The sequence below is a fragment of the Agelaius tricolor genome, unplaced genomic scaffold, assembly GCF_023055355.1.
Source record: "Agelaius tricolor isolate 1412-34295 unplaced genomic scaffold, bAgeTri1.0.p SCAF_10, whole genome shotgun sequence".
In the NCBI taxonomy this organism is placed as follows: Eukaryota; Metazoa; Chordata; class Aves; order Passeriformes; family Icteridae; genus Agelaius; species Agelaius tricolor.
The window spans coordinates 14,704,716-14,724,788 of record NW_027269270.1 but is presented as its reverse complement, the minus strand read 5'-3'; the positions used below and the strand labels follow the sequence as shown (position 1 = coordinate 14,724,788).

General features: G+C 35.6%; 1 protein-coding gene across 4 annotated transcripts in view; it reads right to left on the bottom strand.

Moving 5' to 3' along the window:
- ATF2 (activating transcription factor 2) overlaps window positions 1–20,073 on the bottom strand; it is a 48,764-nt gene that overhangs the window by 26,683 nt on the left and 2,008 nt on the right. For 3 of the 4 annotated variants that reach the window (XM_071434860.1, XM_071434861.1, XM_071434862.1), the window contains exons 2-10: window positions 18,321–18,351; window positions 12,868–12,942; window positions 12,176–12,245; window positions 10,564–10,660; window positions 8,785–8,903; window positions 6,625–6,753; window positions 1,796–1,974; window positions 1,364–1,478; window positions 1,099–1,185 (exon numbers count right to left, since the gene is read on the bottom strand). In XM_071434860.1, the coding sequence (XP_071290961.1) occupies window positions 1,099–1,185; window positions 1,364–1,478; window positions 1,796–1,974; window positions 6,625–6,753; window positions 8,785–8,903; window positions 10,564–10,660; window positions 12,176–12,223 (774 nt within the window). In that variant the 5' untranslated portion in view covers window positions 12,224–12,245; window positions 12,868–12,942; window positions 18,321–18,351. The remainder of the gene's footprint in view (window positions 1–1,098; window positions 1,186–1,363; window positions 1,479–1,795; window positions 1,975–6,624; window positions 6,754–8,784; window positions 8,904–10,563; window positions 10,661–12,175; window positions 12,246–12,867; window positions 12,943–18,320; window positions 18,352–20,073) is intronic. The other variant, XM_071434863.1, reaches the window with a different exon arrangement.

The following is a 20,073-nucleotide window of genomic DNA, read 5'->3' as shown; positions in this document are numbered from 1 at the left end:
CAGTTTCACTATTTGGTGAATGTGGTCTAGGTGTGCTCACTCTATGGGAATCCCTTTACTCCAGAAAAACCAGACTCACTGTTTCTCATACTGTGGCTTGAGAAGAGAAAACAGGTAAGGAAAGAAAGCCCACAGGTTTAGATCAAGAGAAACTAGGTATCTAAGAATGTTAAGGGCATCCTCCCACTTACCAATATCAATGCAGAAAAAGGTATTTTATCTAGCAGGTGTTCCTGATTCTCTTTTAGCACAAAGTAAGAGCCGAAGAAAGAGGAACACTATTTCATATGATAGATACTGTTCATGGAGGCATCTTGTAAATATATAAATGGGTTAATTATTGTTTAATAATAGATCTTCTATTGCTTTAGAACAGTTGGAACAAACAAGACAAAAAAAAAAGAGAAGTGACTGCCTAATGCTGTATAAAATATTTCAATAAATTGATAAATTCAAACTACCATCTTAAATGGTCACTAATATTAAGTAAAAAGGACAACCCCCCCAATCAAACAAAAACCAAACCCATCTTTTGCTTGTTTTAGACATTTTCCAAATATTCCTCAACTCCCCCCAAAAACACCCAACACAACAGAAACAAGCTCCACACAGAATAATTTGTTAACTACATGAGTACTACATATTTAATTGCAAAACTCTTGCCAAATGGATTATATTCAGTTGGGAGTCTGAAAACATTAAAAAACCCATATTTTTCTTAGTTTAAGAAATATCCTTCTTTTAGGCAGAAACATTCTGCTTCTCTGAAAGAAATGTTCACATGCTACTAATCTTGTTTTCTCCCAGCTAGCATTTCTGATCCTCTGATACAAGGAGTAAGAAGGAGTTTAGTTAGAAAATTTATTTAAAAGAATGACTAAAAATAAAATAAAAATGGCCATTAAGAACAGAACTAACATAGGCTGGAATTGGAAAGAACTGTAAAATAAATGCAGCTGTTATTTTTCTGGTTTTATTAAATTTGTATTTGCAGAATTTAGACTAATAAAAGAAAACTAAAGCTGTTTTAAAAAGCAATAGAATGTAATTAATTTCTCAAGTTATTCTTCTTGAGGAATAATGGAGTTTTTCACTTACCAATTTAGCCTCAGACTGCACTGGCTGTGGGGAGGAAGGCCCTGGGATTCCTGGGATACTAGGCACCATGGTGACAGGTCTAACAAGCTGACCAGATAAAGTATAAAAATGAAGAAAACCTGAGTATGTTATCATAATAGAGAGCATTTGACAGCACTACCCTCTGAAGCCAAAACAGCTATCAAGGTGCTTAAAACTAAGTTCTATGCTGCACTTATGCAAATCTGCTCCACTTTCAAATTAATATAGCATCATGCTTACTTACTGGAACTGCAGCAGGGACATGCACATTAGAATTTGTGATAGATGCAGGAATAGCAACAGGCATGGTTTGTCCATTAGGAAGATGTAACAGCAGAGGAAAAGGACCTGGAACTGGACTGAAAAAGGAATGAACTATATAAAAGAAAACTTATCCAGAGAAGAGAACAAGTTTACACATTATTTTAAATTGGTTCGTTTCTTTACAGGTGTAATGTATAATTTATTTGGAGATCAAAAATATGAACTTAGTGATGTGGAGAACATAGCATTATATCTCACATGTAGTGAAAGTCCAATGTTTCATGTGTAGTAAAGCACCACATTACACCAAAGCATCTCAAATTCATATATTAACTGCAGAAACAATAACTGAAAGTAAATCAGATTTTCAAATTCTGCAAGAAAACATTTTACTAAGATTTATGTAACTTACACTATTGGTCTGTTAGATGATGGAGCCTGGGTGATAACAGTACTAGAAGTTGGTGATGGTATTGCCTGCTGAATAATAACACTTGAGTCAGAACTCGTAAGCAGTACATTGGGAACCTGGAGCGACGCTGGACGAACTATTGTTGATGTAGGCTGTGCAGTCTGCTGCAGTGACACTTCCTGAGGAAAAAGAAAGCTTCATCAGTTTGTAAAATACAATTACAGACCACTAATTCCAACTGTTAGATGAATGCAGTTTGATGGAACAAATCAGAATTTCTGTAACATTATGCAAATAGAATCAGTTATACAATTAAAAACATTCAAAAAACTCCCTCTGGATGAATCATTTAAACCACCAAAGTAAAATTGTTTCAACAACAGTGATTTTACTTTTACGACAAACCTGGCTCAATTTATTCTAAGGCTACTATTATTTCTTATTGCTTCTAATTCAGTTTTGATCAGATTTTAATTTTTTTCCCCAAGAAACCCATGGTACTACCAGCACCACCATGTTTACCCACACTCCGAATAAGGAAAATGTTTTATGATGTCCTTATGTACATTTCAGTTTCAGTCCATTGTTCTGGATTTAAACAAAAGAAACAAGACATTTATGGTTCAGTAAAAACAATAACAACAAAAAATTTTTTGACCCTTTTTCTGTAGCTCTCTAACTAGAGTGATAAGAGTACTTGGAATGTTATATTCAGAGCTCTGCAAAATACATGCATATCCCGTATATTTGAGCACAGAAATTAAACTTTCTTAGGTGCAAATAAAGAGTAGACAGAAATCCCTATAGCTCTTAGCTTAGCAACCAGGTAAAGCACATTATCAATTGAATGCTGTACTCTATTTGCTGTTTCTGAAAACCCAGAAAGGCCTTACTGTAACCAATGCCTTTCTTCTCAGGAAACTCTTGATATTGCCAGACTTCAATTTACCTTCAGACAGACTTTTTGCCAAGTTATTTTTTTGACAATGCTTACTGCAATCAATGATACATAAAATCACATTTTTAAGACCAGCAAACTTTAGTTGCTCTGCTGGTAAACAGTAATTCAAAGAGAAATCTCTATACCTGTGTCACACAGACTGCACTGATTATTATCTTCTTTGAATGAAACTTGAGTTCTGAAAATTTATCCACAAAGCTTTAAGTAGGAAACTCTGAGCTCTCTAAGCCGATTGCTTGTATTTTATATATTAATGCACAAATGTGTGAGATCCTCTGAGCAATTCATAGAACTGTCAGCTTGCTGGCAAACTGTGGGCTTTACAAAAGAAAAGACTTTAGATGATGAAATTTTCTGCCTCCAAAAGCTCAGAGGCTAGATTTGTCATCAGGGTTCACTAGTTCGTTCATGCTTTTTCCCAAGGGACCTAAAAGACTATTCACAGTGAATGAGAGTTTTTGGAGAATAACAGTGAGCTGTGCTGAGGGAAGTGAAATTGTTTTAGTATCAATCTGGGGTATAATATTTGACTGTACTTAGCACTACAGATGAGCATTCAGTAACTAGTACAGAATTCTGGAAACAGAAAAAAAAGCCAAATCATATTGTTAGTACAGGATTAAACACTTCTTTGCAAGTAAGGAATTTGGTATAACCTCTTACAGATCTTATTCAGGAGTCATGGGGAGAATATAAATGAGACTGAACTGCTTGACTGTGGGAAATTCAGAGCTCAGAACACCAGCTGAATCTGTATGCTAGCCTGAACAAGCTGCACAATTCAAGCAACATCACGGTGGTTCTTACATGTGAACAAAGACTACAAGATCATATATACACTTGATAAAGAATGGACCCTTGGAAGGACTTTCACAGAATCACAGATTGTATGGAGCTGCAAGTGACACTCCAGTCCATCCCTTCTGCCATGGCTAGGAACATTTTTCATGAGATCAGGTTCCTCAGAGTCCCAGTCAGCCTGACTCTGAGCACTTTCTGAACCCAGCCTAGAAGTTGTGGTGTGTCAGTACCACCTCCTACCTCTGGGCAAGCAGCTGGGATTGCCTCCCAACTGTGGCTGAAAGCAGGTAAGCACATACAAGTGAGACAGTAAGGGAGGGCATTCTGTCAACACTTCCTTTGCTGTTCATAACAGAAGGTTAATTAATGCATGTTCTAATAAACACTGATTGTAAAACTTGACCTTTCCCTGGCTTGAACAGCTATCAGGAAAAGGACAATATGAAATTTTTAGACACAGTGTTCTATAGAAACCAGATTTCAGCAATAGTCAAAAGATTAATGTACAAAATTCTGAAATAAATCTGTAAAATTCTGAAAATGGAAACCTCACAAACAATTGTTTCTGTGTTATTAAAGATGGCATTTATGATTTACAGGATCAGAAACTATCTTCAGCCATTAAAAAAGAACATGATCATTCATGAGTGTTTATACAGCTGAAAAAGTATTTTCAATCTCCTCTTCACACTAACTTGCTCTTTGCTACAATGAAAATTGCATGCAGGTGCCTGTAACTGCAACGGCGTGGCAAAAACATAAGCTGCATATTTAAGAAGTACTGCTTTGAAGTAAATTGACATTTTATAAGCATATAAAAACAAAACCATAGACCCAACAGCCTGATGGAAGATTCTAATAGATCACTAATGCACTGCACTAATGGAGTATAAATTTTGTCTGGAATAAAATAAATTGTAAATATACTCCCCTAAAGAACAAGAAAAACAGGGTTGAATTTGCAGTCATAAGATTAAGTGAAAGTGACCTTACCATTACCTACCTTTCCTTACAGGACAGAAGTCTAAGCCCACCCAAAGGTACTAGACTTACTAAAAGGACTTCTCCAACTCTTGTAATTCCTATTCTTGAAGCTAAAACCCACTGAATGGGAAATTACAGAACAGGATAGTTACTTTAAATGTTCTCAGATATGCATATTTGCAAGTATTTCCTATCTAAAAGCAAATTTCATGCAATAACTTTCCAATGCTATCAAAAATACATAGAATTCTTTATACAGAAATGTAGATGGCCAGAACTAATACTGTATTTGATTATTACTATAAGAAAACAACTGGTTCTAAAGTAATTAAATTATGCAGTTAGCTACTTGGCAACAACTAATCAACTTTTAAAACTCTGTTGAGGGTTGCCCTTTTAAAGTCCTGTTAATAAACAACTACAATGTTTGAAAGCTCTTACTACTTTTAAGGCTTAAAGACTTTATACACTTCTGTTGATATCTTGGTCTATTCAAAGCAAAGTACCAACTCTTACCGAGCCTAACAGAACTCATGGAACTCTTACAAAGCCTGGAAAATAATTAAGCATACTTTTTTTGAGAATCCCCAAGGAATTATTTTGACATCTACAAGGACAATTAGAACTGCCCTGCACAAACATAAATAGACTGCAATCATTTAAGACTACTAAAACACATGCAGCCAACAAAATGGTTACAGTTAAAACCATCTATGCCCTGAAAAAAATCCCTTCTCTCCTTCAATACATCTGCAAAAGGAGAACACAAAATCTAACTGAACAGCACTCTGCTCACATTTCTCAATGTCTGCAGGTCATGTAGAGCTGTACACTCCAAGCAGCACCCTCAGCCTTGCTCAGCTTGTCTCTACAATCAGACACGAGAACGGCATTGAGCAGCAGCACTGTCACAGTGACACACCCAAATTGCATCATCGAGACAAATTTTCACTTGTAATGATGCTAATGGGATACTGACACATGATTGTATGAAGGTAGTAATATTATCTTCTGCCAAAGTTAGATTACTTGGAATAAGTATTTGCAGCAAAAAAAATAAACTAATCTCTGAAATAAAGACTTAAGATTTGAACTATGATTCACTTAATCCAAACAGCTCTTTATAATAGTCCTTTAAAATGTTTTTACTATTTTTGAGACTGCATGATTGCCTTGATTAACCATGATTACTCATCCTTGCTAACTATGAAACTCAGGAAAACTTAGTAAGGACAAATCTGAATTAAAACTCTTTACAACTTCTGTCGCACACTTAAGGTTGTCCTCACAGAAGTTCCTCTGGCAGTATAAGAGTTGAAATAGAGAGGTTCAGACTGGATCCAAAGAAAAACACTCTGCCCACAGGAACAGCCTGGTACTGAAGCAGGTGGCACTGAGGCTGTGCAGCCTCTCTCTCACAGAGGATTCAAGACCAGACTGTGTAAAGTGCTGAGCAACTTGGTGTGATCTCAGAAGTAGGCCCAGCTTTGAGCAGGAAGCTGGACCAGGAAATCCAGCAGTCCCTTCCAACCTGAATTACCTGGGACCCAAAAAATCCCTGCTGATTCCTGGGAGTGAGGCATCTAAGCCCCTCATACACACACTGCCCACTGAAGAGGCACATAAAGACTGACTAGAGCCATCTCTATGCTTTATTATGGTCTGCTCCTAATATCTGTATTTATTGAAGACTAGAAATAATTAACTCCCTAATTTTGCTTCATTTTCTGTACTTCAAGAGAACTCCACAAGATGAAAACACTGCAAGTCCCATATTGAAGTGATCACTACTAATGATGATGTATAAACAAAAATAAAGAGCCCTTTTAGTCTTTTCTAAGATAACGTAAATCTTAAATTTTATGTCTTTTCTGGCTTTACTGGATGGCCAGCTTTACTGGAAGCAATTACTCTAGTGAACAAAGCTAACTGAAGAATTGAACAAGTCACCTATATATCCACTGGAATGTAGCAAACTAAATCTCTCTTCCTTTCAACTACAGCATGGCTATCACCATATACAATACATTTACAGATGACCAGAAAAATAAATTCCAAAAAAAGGAAAAACAAAGGTTCTGACCTTTTCATCATTGGTAGTAGACTCTGGATGAGGTAAAGGACTATCTTGATGAGTTGTCTCTACAACTGAAGGTTCTTCAATTTTATTTCTTATAATTGGTGTTGCAAGAGGGGACAGATCTAGAGGCATCTATGAGCAACAATGTAAAACAAAATTAGTCAATGTTTAGAAAACAAAACTGAACAAGAAAATATAAATAACTGAAGAGAAATATCAGCCCATTACAAGACAGAGGTGCTGATGTTTGAAAGGTCTTGATGCAGATGCATTACCAGTCAAGGCTATTTTACCAGCACCTACATGAACACCAATCTTCAGTTACACAAATGTCTTTCAACACCTATGTTAGACTAAATATTTTCTTCTTGAGAATTAAAAGCATTCCTAAAGTTTTCCATTTCCAAGGGTCAAAAGAAAATTATAGCTGCAGAAGGACTGTGTTGCAGTTAAAAAATTACAGCTAAATTAAGGTATTATATCCTTCTGTATATTATTAGATCTCATGCTACAAAGCACAAAAGCCTAATAACCACATTTCCAAATTGAGAAAGTTAGTACAGATGAATTTCAAGCTTATTGCAGCTAATAATTATTGAAAAAGCAAATTTTATATTACTACACAGGTAAAATTCACCAGGACATCTAGAATGCCTTGAAAAAATTGAGCTACAAAGTACTTAAAACAATACTATAGATTTGAAAGCCTATATTCCTGTCTAGTCTCCTATCTAAATACTTTTGGAAGAAATTTCTCCCAAAGAAGTTTTTCCAGATGCTTTTTTTTCAATTAAATTCCTAGTTTTCCTGTGTAATATATTACTAATAGACAGGGAAGACTGTAAGAAGAGGAATCTTTTCTCATATCACAAGTGACTGAAATACTACAGAAAAAAACTCAACCATCAATGCCCTAAAAAGTGTGTTATTATGGTACATTTTTCCACACTTTGTTAAATCATCCAGAGATATGGCAGGACTGTGTTTTTTCTTGTAATACAGAGGGCAGCGTGGAAAATTAGTATCAACTCAAGAAATGGACAAAATGTTTAAAATACTTTACAATAGATAGAACCTTCTCCAAGACAGTGGTGAGCTATACAGAAAATAGTCTTGTTAAGTCAAAAATCAATTTGACCAAATATCATGGTCTAAAAACAGTCAGCATACAGCAACTAAAAAAAGTAAACTTATAAATCCATTATTTGATACAACTGTTACAAAGTAAGGGTGAGGCTTGGACAGGAATGGATAATAATCCATCCTACTCACAAGAACCTCTCAAAATCTTTACTGAAACAAAATGAAGCCACTGATTCTGCAAAACTTATATAAGTAGGTATAAAACCATATTTTTAATCACTACCTATAGAAGTCAACCAGGTAATCAACTAAAGACAAAATTAGTCAAAGGGGACATTGAACAAAATTTTTTACTTGCAGAAGTATTTAAATGTTTAAGTTCCTAACCAGTTATGACTGGGAAGCACTGAAATAAATAACAACAGTAACATTTAAAAATATGGCAAGTTCCTCACAAAAACATGAAGTTGCTAAACAGATACAGTTCAAGTTTTTATAATATTTCAATCAGTACGCTAAAAAATAAGTAGATCTTTATGTTGTAATCAACAGCTTCTAGGCAAAAGTGATTTCAACACACAATGAATATAACCATAACCAAATTACTGATACTTTCTAAAATTTAGTCAGAACTTAATTCTCATTATCATGATGACTGATTCTTACAGTAACATATGCATTCAAAACCAATCAAAATGATCAGTGTTCACATACTATTGTTTTCATGAGTGTTTTTCTTTCCGCTAAAAACTTTACTTTTCAGACTCCTTTTTTGCTTATTCAGGACCTCAGGAAATTTCAATCAAAACCATCGTGGTTAACTTCAATAGATACTAGATACTTACATGATTAGGACAATGTGTCCCATTATCAATGCTAAATATGAAAATTAATGAGGTTAACTAAAATTCAGGAGAGTAATCATAGACTTGTGTTCTCTACAGACAGCACATATAAGCAGCTAACATGATTATTGGTATTGTTTAGAAGGCAATACATAAATCCAAAGTTTACTTTTTCAATGGAATTTCTGATATTAAAAAAGTGGAAGATCTGAAGAAAAAAATGTTTTGAACATACTTTCTTAATGTCATCTTCCGAAGCCTTTTTAAACTCATTTTCAAAAGGACTTGCTAATTCATTGAATAAGCCCACTTCTTCACAGTTCTTCAAGAATCGAGTTGGTGTTGGTGTCTGATCTGAAAAGAAGTGTATAAAACCCCCACAATTTTATTTTTACAATACCATTTATGAACCTACTTGTCCTAAATAATTTTCAGAATAAAAACAAACAGAAAGAGACGAGGAAGCGGCTGGGATCCCTCGGGCTGCATTCTGCCCTGAGGGGAGGCAGCTGGCAGGCAAACTCCACCTGCTGGAGACAAGCACCCAGAGCCTGCAAACCACCCTGCCGATTCTAGCAGGGAAGCACAGCATTTCCTTTGTGGCCACGAACCACAGGGAGCTATTCTCGAGTGCACAGCAGAACACTTCAATGAGCAAGCTGACTCTATTTGCAAATAGAGATAAGGACTATATGAAGGCTTTTAGTCAGAAAACAGATGAGAGAAGTGCACAGCTCAAAGCCAGGTTGCCTCCTTTCCTAATCTGACAACAGCAGTGGTTACTTCCAAGTGCACAAACTTCTAAAGGAAAGTGTGACTGTGCACAAGACTGCGTTGACTCCTGTGATGCCTCTGGATCAAGCTGGAATCATAAGACTTCTGGCATCTGGGTGACTATCCCATGAAGAAGTTTCAAAAACATCTTTATAGAAAATTCCTGTTAGTATGTAAATTTGCCTTATTTCACTGTTATTATCAGGTCAAAATTAACTACACTTGACACAAAGTTTCCAGCATTTAAAATACTGTAAAGTGGCATGATTATGTGGACTTATTAAGCCTGGTGTCTACAACAGTTTCTACACTGGAACGTGGCTGCACAGAGACACTCCCATGGTTTCATTTATAAACACCTGATTATTGGAAAGGTCCCTTTTCTTGTGGTGTAATTGACAAGGAGTACATCCAGAATTTTACAATTTTTAACTGCTAGTTTAGGAGCAATATTTTTTTAATCTGCTCATTGTAACACATTAGCAATGTACAAGGAAAAAAAAACTAGAAAAAGTCTGAAAGTCTTTCTGAAGTTCATTTAGGCTGCTCCACCACTGAAAAACCCCAGACTGACTGTAACTTCAGCATACTTAGTACATGCTAAGTATGCGTGTGCTATCATTCAAAAATTCTCAAATGTATAATGCAGTCAATCATCCACTGGTGATTACTTCTGATTCTGGACAAAAGTTGTAATTACTAAGGGTATAACGTGAATTCAGAGGTGGGAATAAAGTATTTTGAATTTAAGCCAAAATGAAAACAAAAGATTTGATCTTTCTTTTACTATCCCATTGGAAGAATAATCACTGATTCATTCTTCTAATATCACCATGATATGTAAAAGATGCTACATATTTTAACATTGAAGAGACAAGTAATATCAATGAATAATTAAAACTGAAATACAGTTTAATTTAGTTACGGGTCCTCTTAGGAGTTGTCTTTATTAGCATGTTTTTATTAAATGCTTATATAATTAAATCAATTACATAAGTATTGATAATTTAAAAATATTTGGGTTTGTATCAGATATGAATAAAAGTAACTTATGGAGAATAATACTGGCTCTTCAATTATGTAAGAAAACACTGCCTAAGCACACACTGCAGACATGTTTAGTGCAGAAAACGCATCACATTCTTTTGATGTGAATCTATGCATTATGTACAGAAAATGCATAAAGCACATGCCCATTCCAGCAGAAAAGTGAACAAACCTAATACAAGTGTATGCTTACCAGCCACAATGACACTGTCATTACGAGCCGGCCCAAATTTCAGTGTCATCTCATGTTTGTGTTTATGGACAGCCAAATGATCCTCATTGGTAAAACGCTGCGGCAGGAAATTTTTAAGAAACAGTTGTAATTGGGAGTGTGAACACAACAAACGACATTCCACAGAAAGCAACTTTTACAACATGTAAAACTACCATTACTATGTTAAAATGAAACCCTCCAAGGCAGATCTATCTTGTTCCTTGGTCAACAGCACCAAGCAGAAATATTATAAAACTCAAATTATGTTATGTTTGTAATAACTAAATATACCAGGGAAATTGCAGTATAAGTACTTGCATTAGTCCAAGTCCAAGATAACATTTCAGAGTGCTGCAGCCTCCATCAACCATCAGCAAACAGCCATTTGCTGTATTAATAGATCTTGACAACGTCTAGTAATTGATCACCACTACTTGATTACTGCATTGTGTGTATTACCACATTAATGAGAATTGATCTGTAATCACAAACTTCACTTCATTTAATAGTGTAAAGGTAAAATAAAATGAAATACTATAGCTCCTGCCCCTGACAATTTACTACATAAAACAAGAGGCAGGTAGAATAGGTAACACTAGAACAATGCCAGACAACTGAAACGCTGTGAATTATCTAAACCTTACCAGCATTTTAAAAACCTCTCAGGTTTGCTCATTTCATGTATACTTTCCCCAATATTTGGGGTATATGCTATAAAAAAAGCAGCAAGCAGACAACCTAAGTTCTGTAAAAGAGATACTCTTACTTTCACTATTGGTTTATTTTCACTAATTTGCCATGCATCTGTAATTGTGGGTGAAGTTAGTGTTTCAATTGACATAATCTAAGAAAATGTTTCCCAAGATGCAGCTTTCCTAAAAAGAACACATTTTACACAAAACATTGAAATTCTTAATTTTCTTTGTGAACATCTGAGCTCCAATTTATGTTTCTGGTTATGCCTCACTAATTTAAGTCATTCCACATATAAGAGATCCATGTCAAGAATCAACTTTCAGGAACTAATACTTAAACTAAATTCACCTCAGAGTACAGTAATTCAGAATGTTTCCATGAGAAAGGACATGTGCATATGGAACTGTGAGGGAAATTAAAAATGCAGGATCACTGTAAGACAGGGTGAAACAAGCAAGGGACTTTTTTTTTTTCCCTTAGAACTTTACTGCCCTGAGTTCCAAATGCCCAGCTCTCCATAACTCATGCACCCTATCTCTGCATACAGCATAAACGAGAAATTTCTGCATTCTATCACACTAAGAGACTTAAGTCTGTCTTTCCATCCTCACTAAGTGGGGGAGCAGCCCTTCCAGAGGGAAGGCAATGTCCAGAGCCTGACTTCCTCTCTCTGTTCTACAGTACAAAGCTGGCATCTGGGACATGAACTTCTCTCTTCACCTTCACTGGAATCATTGGCTGGTGTAGACCCACATGCTATAAATTCTTGCTTTTCAGCAAAACATAAATACTTAGTAGTAATTATCATAAGCCCCTTTTCTTCAATCTCTAAAAATACATTTCACTGTTTTATTTTTATTTGAACAATGCTAATAACTTCAGTTCAGACCATTACCTGGCCACATCCAGGGGCAGTACATAAAAAGGGTTTGTCATCACTCATATTCCACAGGTCGTTGTGCTACCTATATTAAAATCAGAATGTAACAAATTTTACAAATAATGCAACAAATTATCAATATATCAACAAGCTATTGTAATATTCTTTGGGCAAGAATTTCTGCCTTGTAGCTGTAGTAATATTCTAAATACCCATGATTCAGAGTATGGATTTCAAGCTATGTCAGGAAGCTACACAAAATCCACCTCAGCAGTTTCCGAACCTACATCTCAAGCAGAAATCCACACGTTCACATGTAACATGACTAACTGCAAGAAGTATCTGAAAACACAGTAAGAACAACTTGCCACTGAAATCAAATACATTGTAATAATGATCCAATTCTCAGCTAAAAAGAGATCAAAGCAGCAAACAACACCATGCAGTCAAGGTTCTGGTGCCAACGGATGAAGAAGTAGTGTTCATTCCTCAGCCTTTTCACAATCCTTATTTAAAACTCATCATTAGAGATAAGTTGGCACATAGCCCTTAATGTAAACTGTTATGAATTTAATTACAAAACATGTACTTTAATAATGTTCCAGCTACTTAATTACTGACAGGCTAAAAATACTTAAGAAAGAAGTAAGGTATTAATGATATTTGGTGCTATTTTGCATACTCACCCCACAGACTAATGCACATACCTGCCAGATTTCACATATAAACCTGTTTCATAAGGCAAGCTATCATATCCTCCTTTTCATGGCAATGAACTGTAACTAAAAGAAGATATTAATTACTGTGCATGCTAAAAATATAATAATGAATGATTTTGTAAATATAAATGAGAAAATGTCCACTATTCACCCATGAAATACAACAATTTTTCAAATAAATAGTTTACTTCAACACATCCTCTAATTAGTTGTAGCATCTGTGGCTTTGCCTTGGAGGAAATACATTCATCTTTAAATGAATATTTGTATGGAGAACTAACAGTAATAGCTCTGAACACTATTTAGATTGATGAAGCAAATAAAGATGAATAAAGGTATTTTTATGATTAAAGATCACAGGCAGAATAAACCCATGTCATCCCCAGCATACTGGTCATGTAGAGTTGCAAGGATTCTCAAACTGTCTAACCATCCTAAGAATGTAAACTTCTGGTACACATCTGGGCACTAGACACAAGACATATCAAGTAAGCATAAGCAGATAATTTCAGACTTATTACCTCAGAGATCTGTAGGGAATACAGTATCTGATCCTTCTGGATGTACCTGTACAGTAAAAAAACACTGTGTACAGACCTTTTTGGACAGTCTTTCAAAGAGGAGGATATCCCAGTGCTCTTGGTAATGTTCACCCAACAGCAAAGAAAGAAAAACATGGCATGCAGGAGATTCTAAACTGTCACTTCTAAATATATATGTTTCATGGAATGGGGAAATTGAGCTGCGATCAGAAGTCAAGAGAGATGAATGGCTGCCAGAAACTTCAGTCTTTGGCACTGACAATTCAGGGAAACATTTACATCCCAAAGAAAGGACGCCAAAGCAAATCAGAGATGAAGACTGTTCCACTGTCTGCAAAGAGTTCATAACCTGTCTCAAATTTCTGAAGGAATGAAGTATTTTTTTAACTGTTCAAACTGTGAACTTGGTACTTTCACTAATAAGGAATATTAACAAGATTATGGGCAAGTCTGAATACTCATTATTAAGGCTTCAGGGTAAGAAATAAGGTCCTTATCCACGACACTTTAAGAGTATATCCTTTCAACATGTGGAACTTCAACAGAGTTAACAGCTATCCCACTATTCTTCAGCAATGCAACAATCTCATTTCTTGAAATGCAGGCTCAGACTAATAGAGTTAGTCTTGTTTAGATCTCAAGAGGAATTAGTTTTTGTGAACCTGTCATCATAGGGCACTGTATACTTATTTAATGGCTACATATGCCACCATATGCCAATACAGACATATGGATAAGTATTATGAGTAGACAAGTAATATCTATATCAGAAATGTCTAATGGTGAAGAAACAATTATGATTTGGTTTCTTTTAATCCAAAGCATGAAGATTTTGATTAACTGAAGTGCATGTAGGGCATTTTTTCCACTCTATTACCATGTCTTGTTGTCAGTCTCTGAGAGATGCAGTTTCAGCCATAAAATCAGCTCCCTCCATGCTGTCAGTATTTTTTGTAGGTGAGAAGATGTAAATCTTTTAGGTCCATTTATTTTCTCTTTTTAAGGAGTATTACCAAATCTCATATTTGCATGTGAAATTCCTATCTGGTTCTATGTCTTAGTTTGTAAAGCCCGTGAATTTTGAATGCCTAATATACAAGTAAAAAATCAATCCTTGTGAAAAAGAAAAGCAGTGCTGTCCTTCTGGCAAACTTACTGGAAAAAAGTTGGAGATAAATTCATTTCCTCATCTTTGTAACATTATTTGACTGCAGGCCACATGGAATTCTGTGAGGTAATCCCTTGTAAAGAGATTCCAGATAACATCTGAGGAAAAAAAATTATGTTGAAGCACTCAAATTCTTGCACCTAAAAGAAGTTCACTTGCATTCTGAGCAAGACCTTGGACATTTTAAATCTAAATAGAAACTGGATCTGACAGGATGGGAAAACAAAGGGCTCGCATTCATTAGTGCAGCCAAATTGGTAAGAACTGTATTTACCTATAGAACAAAATAACTCCATGCAACAGTGGAGGCTGAGGGGCAACTGCCTGTCAAGCAGCTTTGGGGCAGAACCTGTAACTCACGGTGGACAACAAACCCAACAGGATTCAGCATCATGTTACTTGTAGCACTGAAAGACAAGAGGCTACTGGGATGAATTAACAAAGGCACAGCAGTGAGATGAAGGGAAGTGATTACTGTCCTTTATCTGGCACTCTGCAGCTGAAGTGCCGTACCCAGACAGCTGATGATCTGGAGAGAAAACATCTGGGGCCCCATCAGAACAGTTAGGAGGCTGGACTATTACATAACAAGAGGAAGCAAAGTTTGTTCAGAATGGAGAAGGAGGATCTGCTTGCTGTCATAAACTATCTCATGTATTGATAAAGAAAAGTCAGATCCAGACTTTAGGTAGAGTATCATAAAAGGACTGAGATGCAACATTCATGAGACACACCAAGAAAGTTAGGAGCAAGTGTAGAGGATGAGGAAAACACAGCATTAAAAAAAAATAAATCCCACAACACTGGAACAGGTTGTCAAGCAGGGCTGTGGAATCTCAGCCTTGCAGAAATTAAAAATTTGACTGGATAAATTCTGTGCAATCCAAGATAACTCTGAAATTTAAAGCATACTGTAAAGATATCCTAGTGAGGAACAGAGGTGAACAATTGCAATGGACAATCCAAACTTGGGTAATGTTCTGACACTTTTAGAAGACTTTACATGGTCAAAAGCCTGTTGCAGCTACAAAATACACACAAACCCCATCCTTTGCATCCTCTTTTCCTTCTGGATTACATGTTGCCTAACGTAACAAAACTAACATAGAGAAGGCAAATTTTCAGGAAAAAATGTTGGTAATTGCCACTCTAATTTCAAAGGAGTCTCTCTCTGTTGTAGACTGACTGCTCAAAGTGAGAATATCACAGTAAGAAAGAGTAATTCAGAAAATACCTTTCCCCTGAAAAACAAAATAGCAACTTAGATGCAGTCTTGACAAAAATGTTACTCACCCAGTCAAATGAGAAATGTAATACATGAAGTGATAACCCTGTCCCTAGAGGGGAATTAGAGTCACCCTGGACTGTTACCTAGGCAACAGCTAACACCTTGTCCCAGAGAAAAAAAGACAGTTCCTGAAGGAATCCAATATGAATGTGAAACTCCAGCCTTAACTCGTCTCTTCAGATAAAATGAACATTCAATGATTCTTACTACATTCAAATGATTCTTACTACAGTCCACTGAACCACAACTTGCTTCGGTAAACTTCACATTCATTTCAGTAGCATAAAGAAATCCATATGTAGAATTCCAGTCACACTGTAACAGCATCAGAGCTAAACACAAAAAAACCCTGAAATAATCTTTACAGTAAATCATATAATCAACTTCAGTACTAAAACCACACTAATAACCTCACTTTTTTGGTGTTTTCTCTGTACTTTCAACACAGAAGTAAAATACACTCAGATCATGCCTATTTAAAATGTAGCAAGCCTCTTTCATGATGTTTGGAATGTAAACGGTACAGTAAACTATATAAATAAGTATATATCCATCTTTAAAATATATCTAATATGGAGAAATAAAAATGAGTTTCCAAATAATTCACTAATACTTAAGGCAATATGCTTATTTAAAAAATAAAAATGTCTCCATAAAATGTCACATTAATACGTATTTAAATGTGCTACAAAAATAGCTTCAACAATTATCTGCATATTTCCATAAGATTTTAATTAAACACCTTGGGTACGCTTGGTGGAAACTATTACTACATAGTCTGAGGCTCGCTTCCAAAACCTTTTAGAAGACGATCTTACAAAGAATAGAAGCCTACACTGACTTAAGCCATGTCTTGCTGGCTTATTTAAGTGGTAAAGATTCTTTTGATTTCTCTTAATTGCCTATATACAGTAGCATGGAAAATACAACTGACAATTTGTTTCAAAATTTTTCTACTGAACATTTAAGCAGCTGTTTAAAATGTATATGTATCAAGAGTCCTTGCAAAAACTTCTTCAAATTTGCTGAGAAAAGTAATTCTTCACATGTACCTACTAAAGACTCACCAGACTTGCAGCTAAAGCCTCTACTTTACCTGTAGAAAGCAAGGTGTGTATGAAAAGACGTCCCTGCACAGAGCTGCTCACAGGCTGTGCACTCCTACCCTGGGATTCATTATTTTAAGCACCGTAGCAATACAGAGGCTGCCCTCCTGTAACATCAGGGCTGACACAAACAGCACAGAGGAAAGCTGCCAGAACTGAGCACAGAAAAGACAGCTATGAACACACTAACCCCAGGAACAAACAAAAACTGTAAAACTTTTGAAGGACAGCATGCTTCCTCTGACCAACATGCAAGAAGAGAGGCATATTTTCACAAGTGTGTCCCCCTCCTAAACTGGACAGTCCACAGAGGACAATCTGTCAGTCTGCAGCTACAGCAGTAGCTGATTTATCCCCTGCTGCTTACATGAGAAGCACACCCAAGCCCTGCAGCTACACTGACCACTTGCAACCAACCCTCCAACCCTCAAAACATCTGTACATTGTGGTTTGAAAAAGATGAGAGTTGGACAGAAACCGTATCAGGCCATTGAGACAAGCCAGAATTACAGCAGTCCATCAGCATTCAGTGTGCTCTGAGTCCAAACACTACAAAGTGCTTATGTTACAGCACCATTGATGCCTTTTCCTACGGATGTTTGCATTTCCTCAAGAGCTGCCATGTCTAGTCAACATTTCCTTTTATTCATTACATTGCATCTGGGATTGTGCCCCCTTTTACTGCAAGATACAAAGCCTTACTGTGTAGAGAATTATTAACTCTTACTAAACTTTTCTGTTGATCTCATCATAGTGAGTAACTACTTTAGGTAATGTAAGATTTTACTTTAAAGCTTCATTTTATAATAGGAAACTGAAGCATAAAAGAATCAGGTCAAAATTTTTAACTTTTATCAACTTTTAAGAGTTTTACTTAAGAGTACATACTTATTCAAGGTAAAGTGAATGGAACATATTTGCCACAGTAAGAATAACATTCTCTTAATGGTTACCTGGAGAGATGAATTTAGTATTTTGCTTAGCTCCTTCCAAGATGTCTTTAGATGGGGGGGAGGTAGCTATTTTTATTGTCTAAATTTAAACATCTCACAATTAAAAGATAGCTTTTTCATGCAACCAAGCAAATAATAACAAAAATCAAAATGAACATGGTGTCTTTATACTTTCAACACTTACATATAGCATTCACACCATAAATTTTAATCACTTCCCACATTTAAAGAGTCTATTTTTATTTCCACAATTTTCTACACATGACAATTTGCAAGTTGTGATTTCAGTAAAAATCAGAAGTTAGTAGGCAGAATACACCACTTAAGAAGGACATAAATTTGAAAAGAAGTAATTTGTATTTTAAAAGGAAGTGCTCTACTTACCTAGAGGGACTGGAGCTATATTTTCTGTTTCCTATAAAGCAAAAGAAGAAAGGTGAAGCAAAACCAGTGTAATTAATGCTTGACCACTTCAGGGCACTTGCAGAAGTGATCTGACTGTATTTGTGCAATACTGTTGAATTTGATAGTCCTAAAAACTAAAACTGAACAATGAAGGAAATAGAGGAGATACAACCTGAAAATTTAAAACATTCCTCCTCATAATGAAAGTGGGATTGGCAGAAACTAACCTTGTAGATTCTGCAAGAAAACTATAAGCCCTAGTCCAGAATATTTAAACTTCATAACTACCAATGGCTGGCAAACAGAAAAACTGGAGCTCCTTCATCATATTACACTGCTAGCACAAGGTTCCATTTTTTTCTTTTAAAAAGTCAAATGTTAGGGACTTTTTGCTGATATTATTAGTTAACTGCTAATATCTGATTTCTAAAGTTAATTCCATATCTTCTACCATTTGTCTAAATTCTATGAAGGCCAGCACATCTGGACAAGAAGAAAAGATGATTGACTTAAAGACAAAAGAAAGTATGATTGACTTAACAAGTGCCAATAAGACAGCCATTGCACAGATAGTCACATATACAGAAACAAAGCAATTTAACTCCTTCAGCTGCAGGAGTGGCTTCTTCCACAAGAAGATATATTTCTGGCAAACAGAGAGCCCTAATGGCATAAGGGAAGGTCCTTAACATCTTCTGCTGGCTGAACATGGTGGCTTCTAATTCAACTCTCTGGCTTAAGTATTTTTCAGAGACACCGCTGATCTTTCTTTAGCTTACTAAAAATTCAGGCTGTGTGAATACAGCTCTTGTAGAGAAGCAAAATGTCAATGAACCTCATAAAAGAAATATAGAAGGGGTCATATTCCTCCCATCTTCTCACAATTTGCTTACAGAGATATTAGGCCTTGCTTTCCCCAGTTCATTTATCTAAGTTTGAACATCTTCGACCTAACAAACATTAGAAATTCAACCTCACTTTTCTACACTTGTTTCAACAACACTTAAAAACCCAGCTTACCAAAAAGTTACTTGCTTTTCACATTTTCTTAGAAGGCATCCCTAAAGTCTAAAATTAAATGAATTATAAAGAAATCAATCCTAAAAATCTTTAAATATATCAAATATCTCACTACAGGATTCCTCTTGCTCATTAAAACAGAATGATCTTTTTCTTTGCTGTAAGCATTTACATAAATGACCACAGGATTTACCTAGGAAGGAAACATAATATATTGCTTGGAATGCCTTGCTTAAGCAAAGCTCTTATCTGAAGTGAAGCTAATGGAAAAGTTCTCAGGCTGAACTGAAGCTGACACTGAACAAAGCTGAAAACAGTACATCATAAATGTGGAAAAAAAAAAAGCATTGATTGCATAATTATTAAATATTGACTAATATTTTTGTAACTAACTGTATCCAAAGGCTCCTTAGAGTGCATATTATATGTTAAACAAATACAGTTCAGTTATGCAGAGCAATGGTAACCTGAAATCTATTCAATATTAAAATAAGAGTTAAAAGTATTGAATCACATTTGCTCCTTTGAAAATAGAAAATACATAATTTTTATACAGACACTCAAGACTATGTTAAGAAACCATTAAGAATGTTGATGCTATAAATAACTTCAAGTTAGGAAACCTTCACGGAGGTAAAAGTGTACATTTGTAAGTTTAAGTTAATTAAGAGTAGAAGAAAAAAAAGCTGATGACAGAAAAGGAATTTTTAGC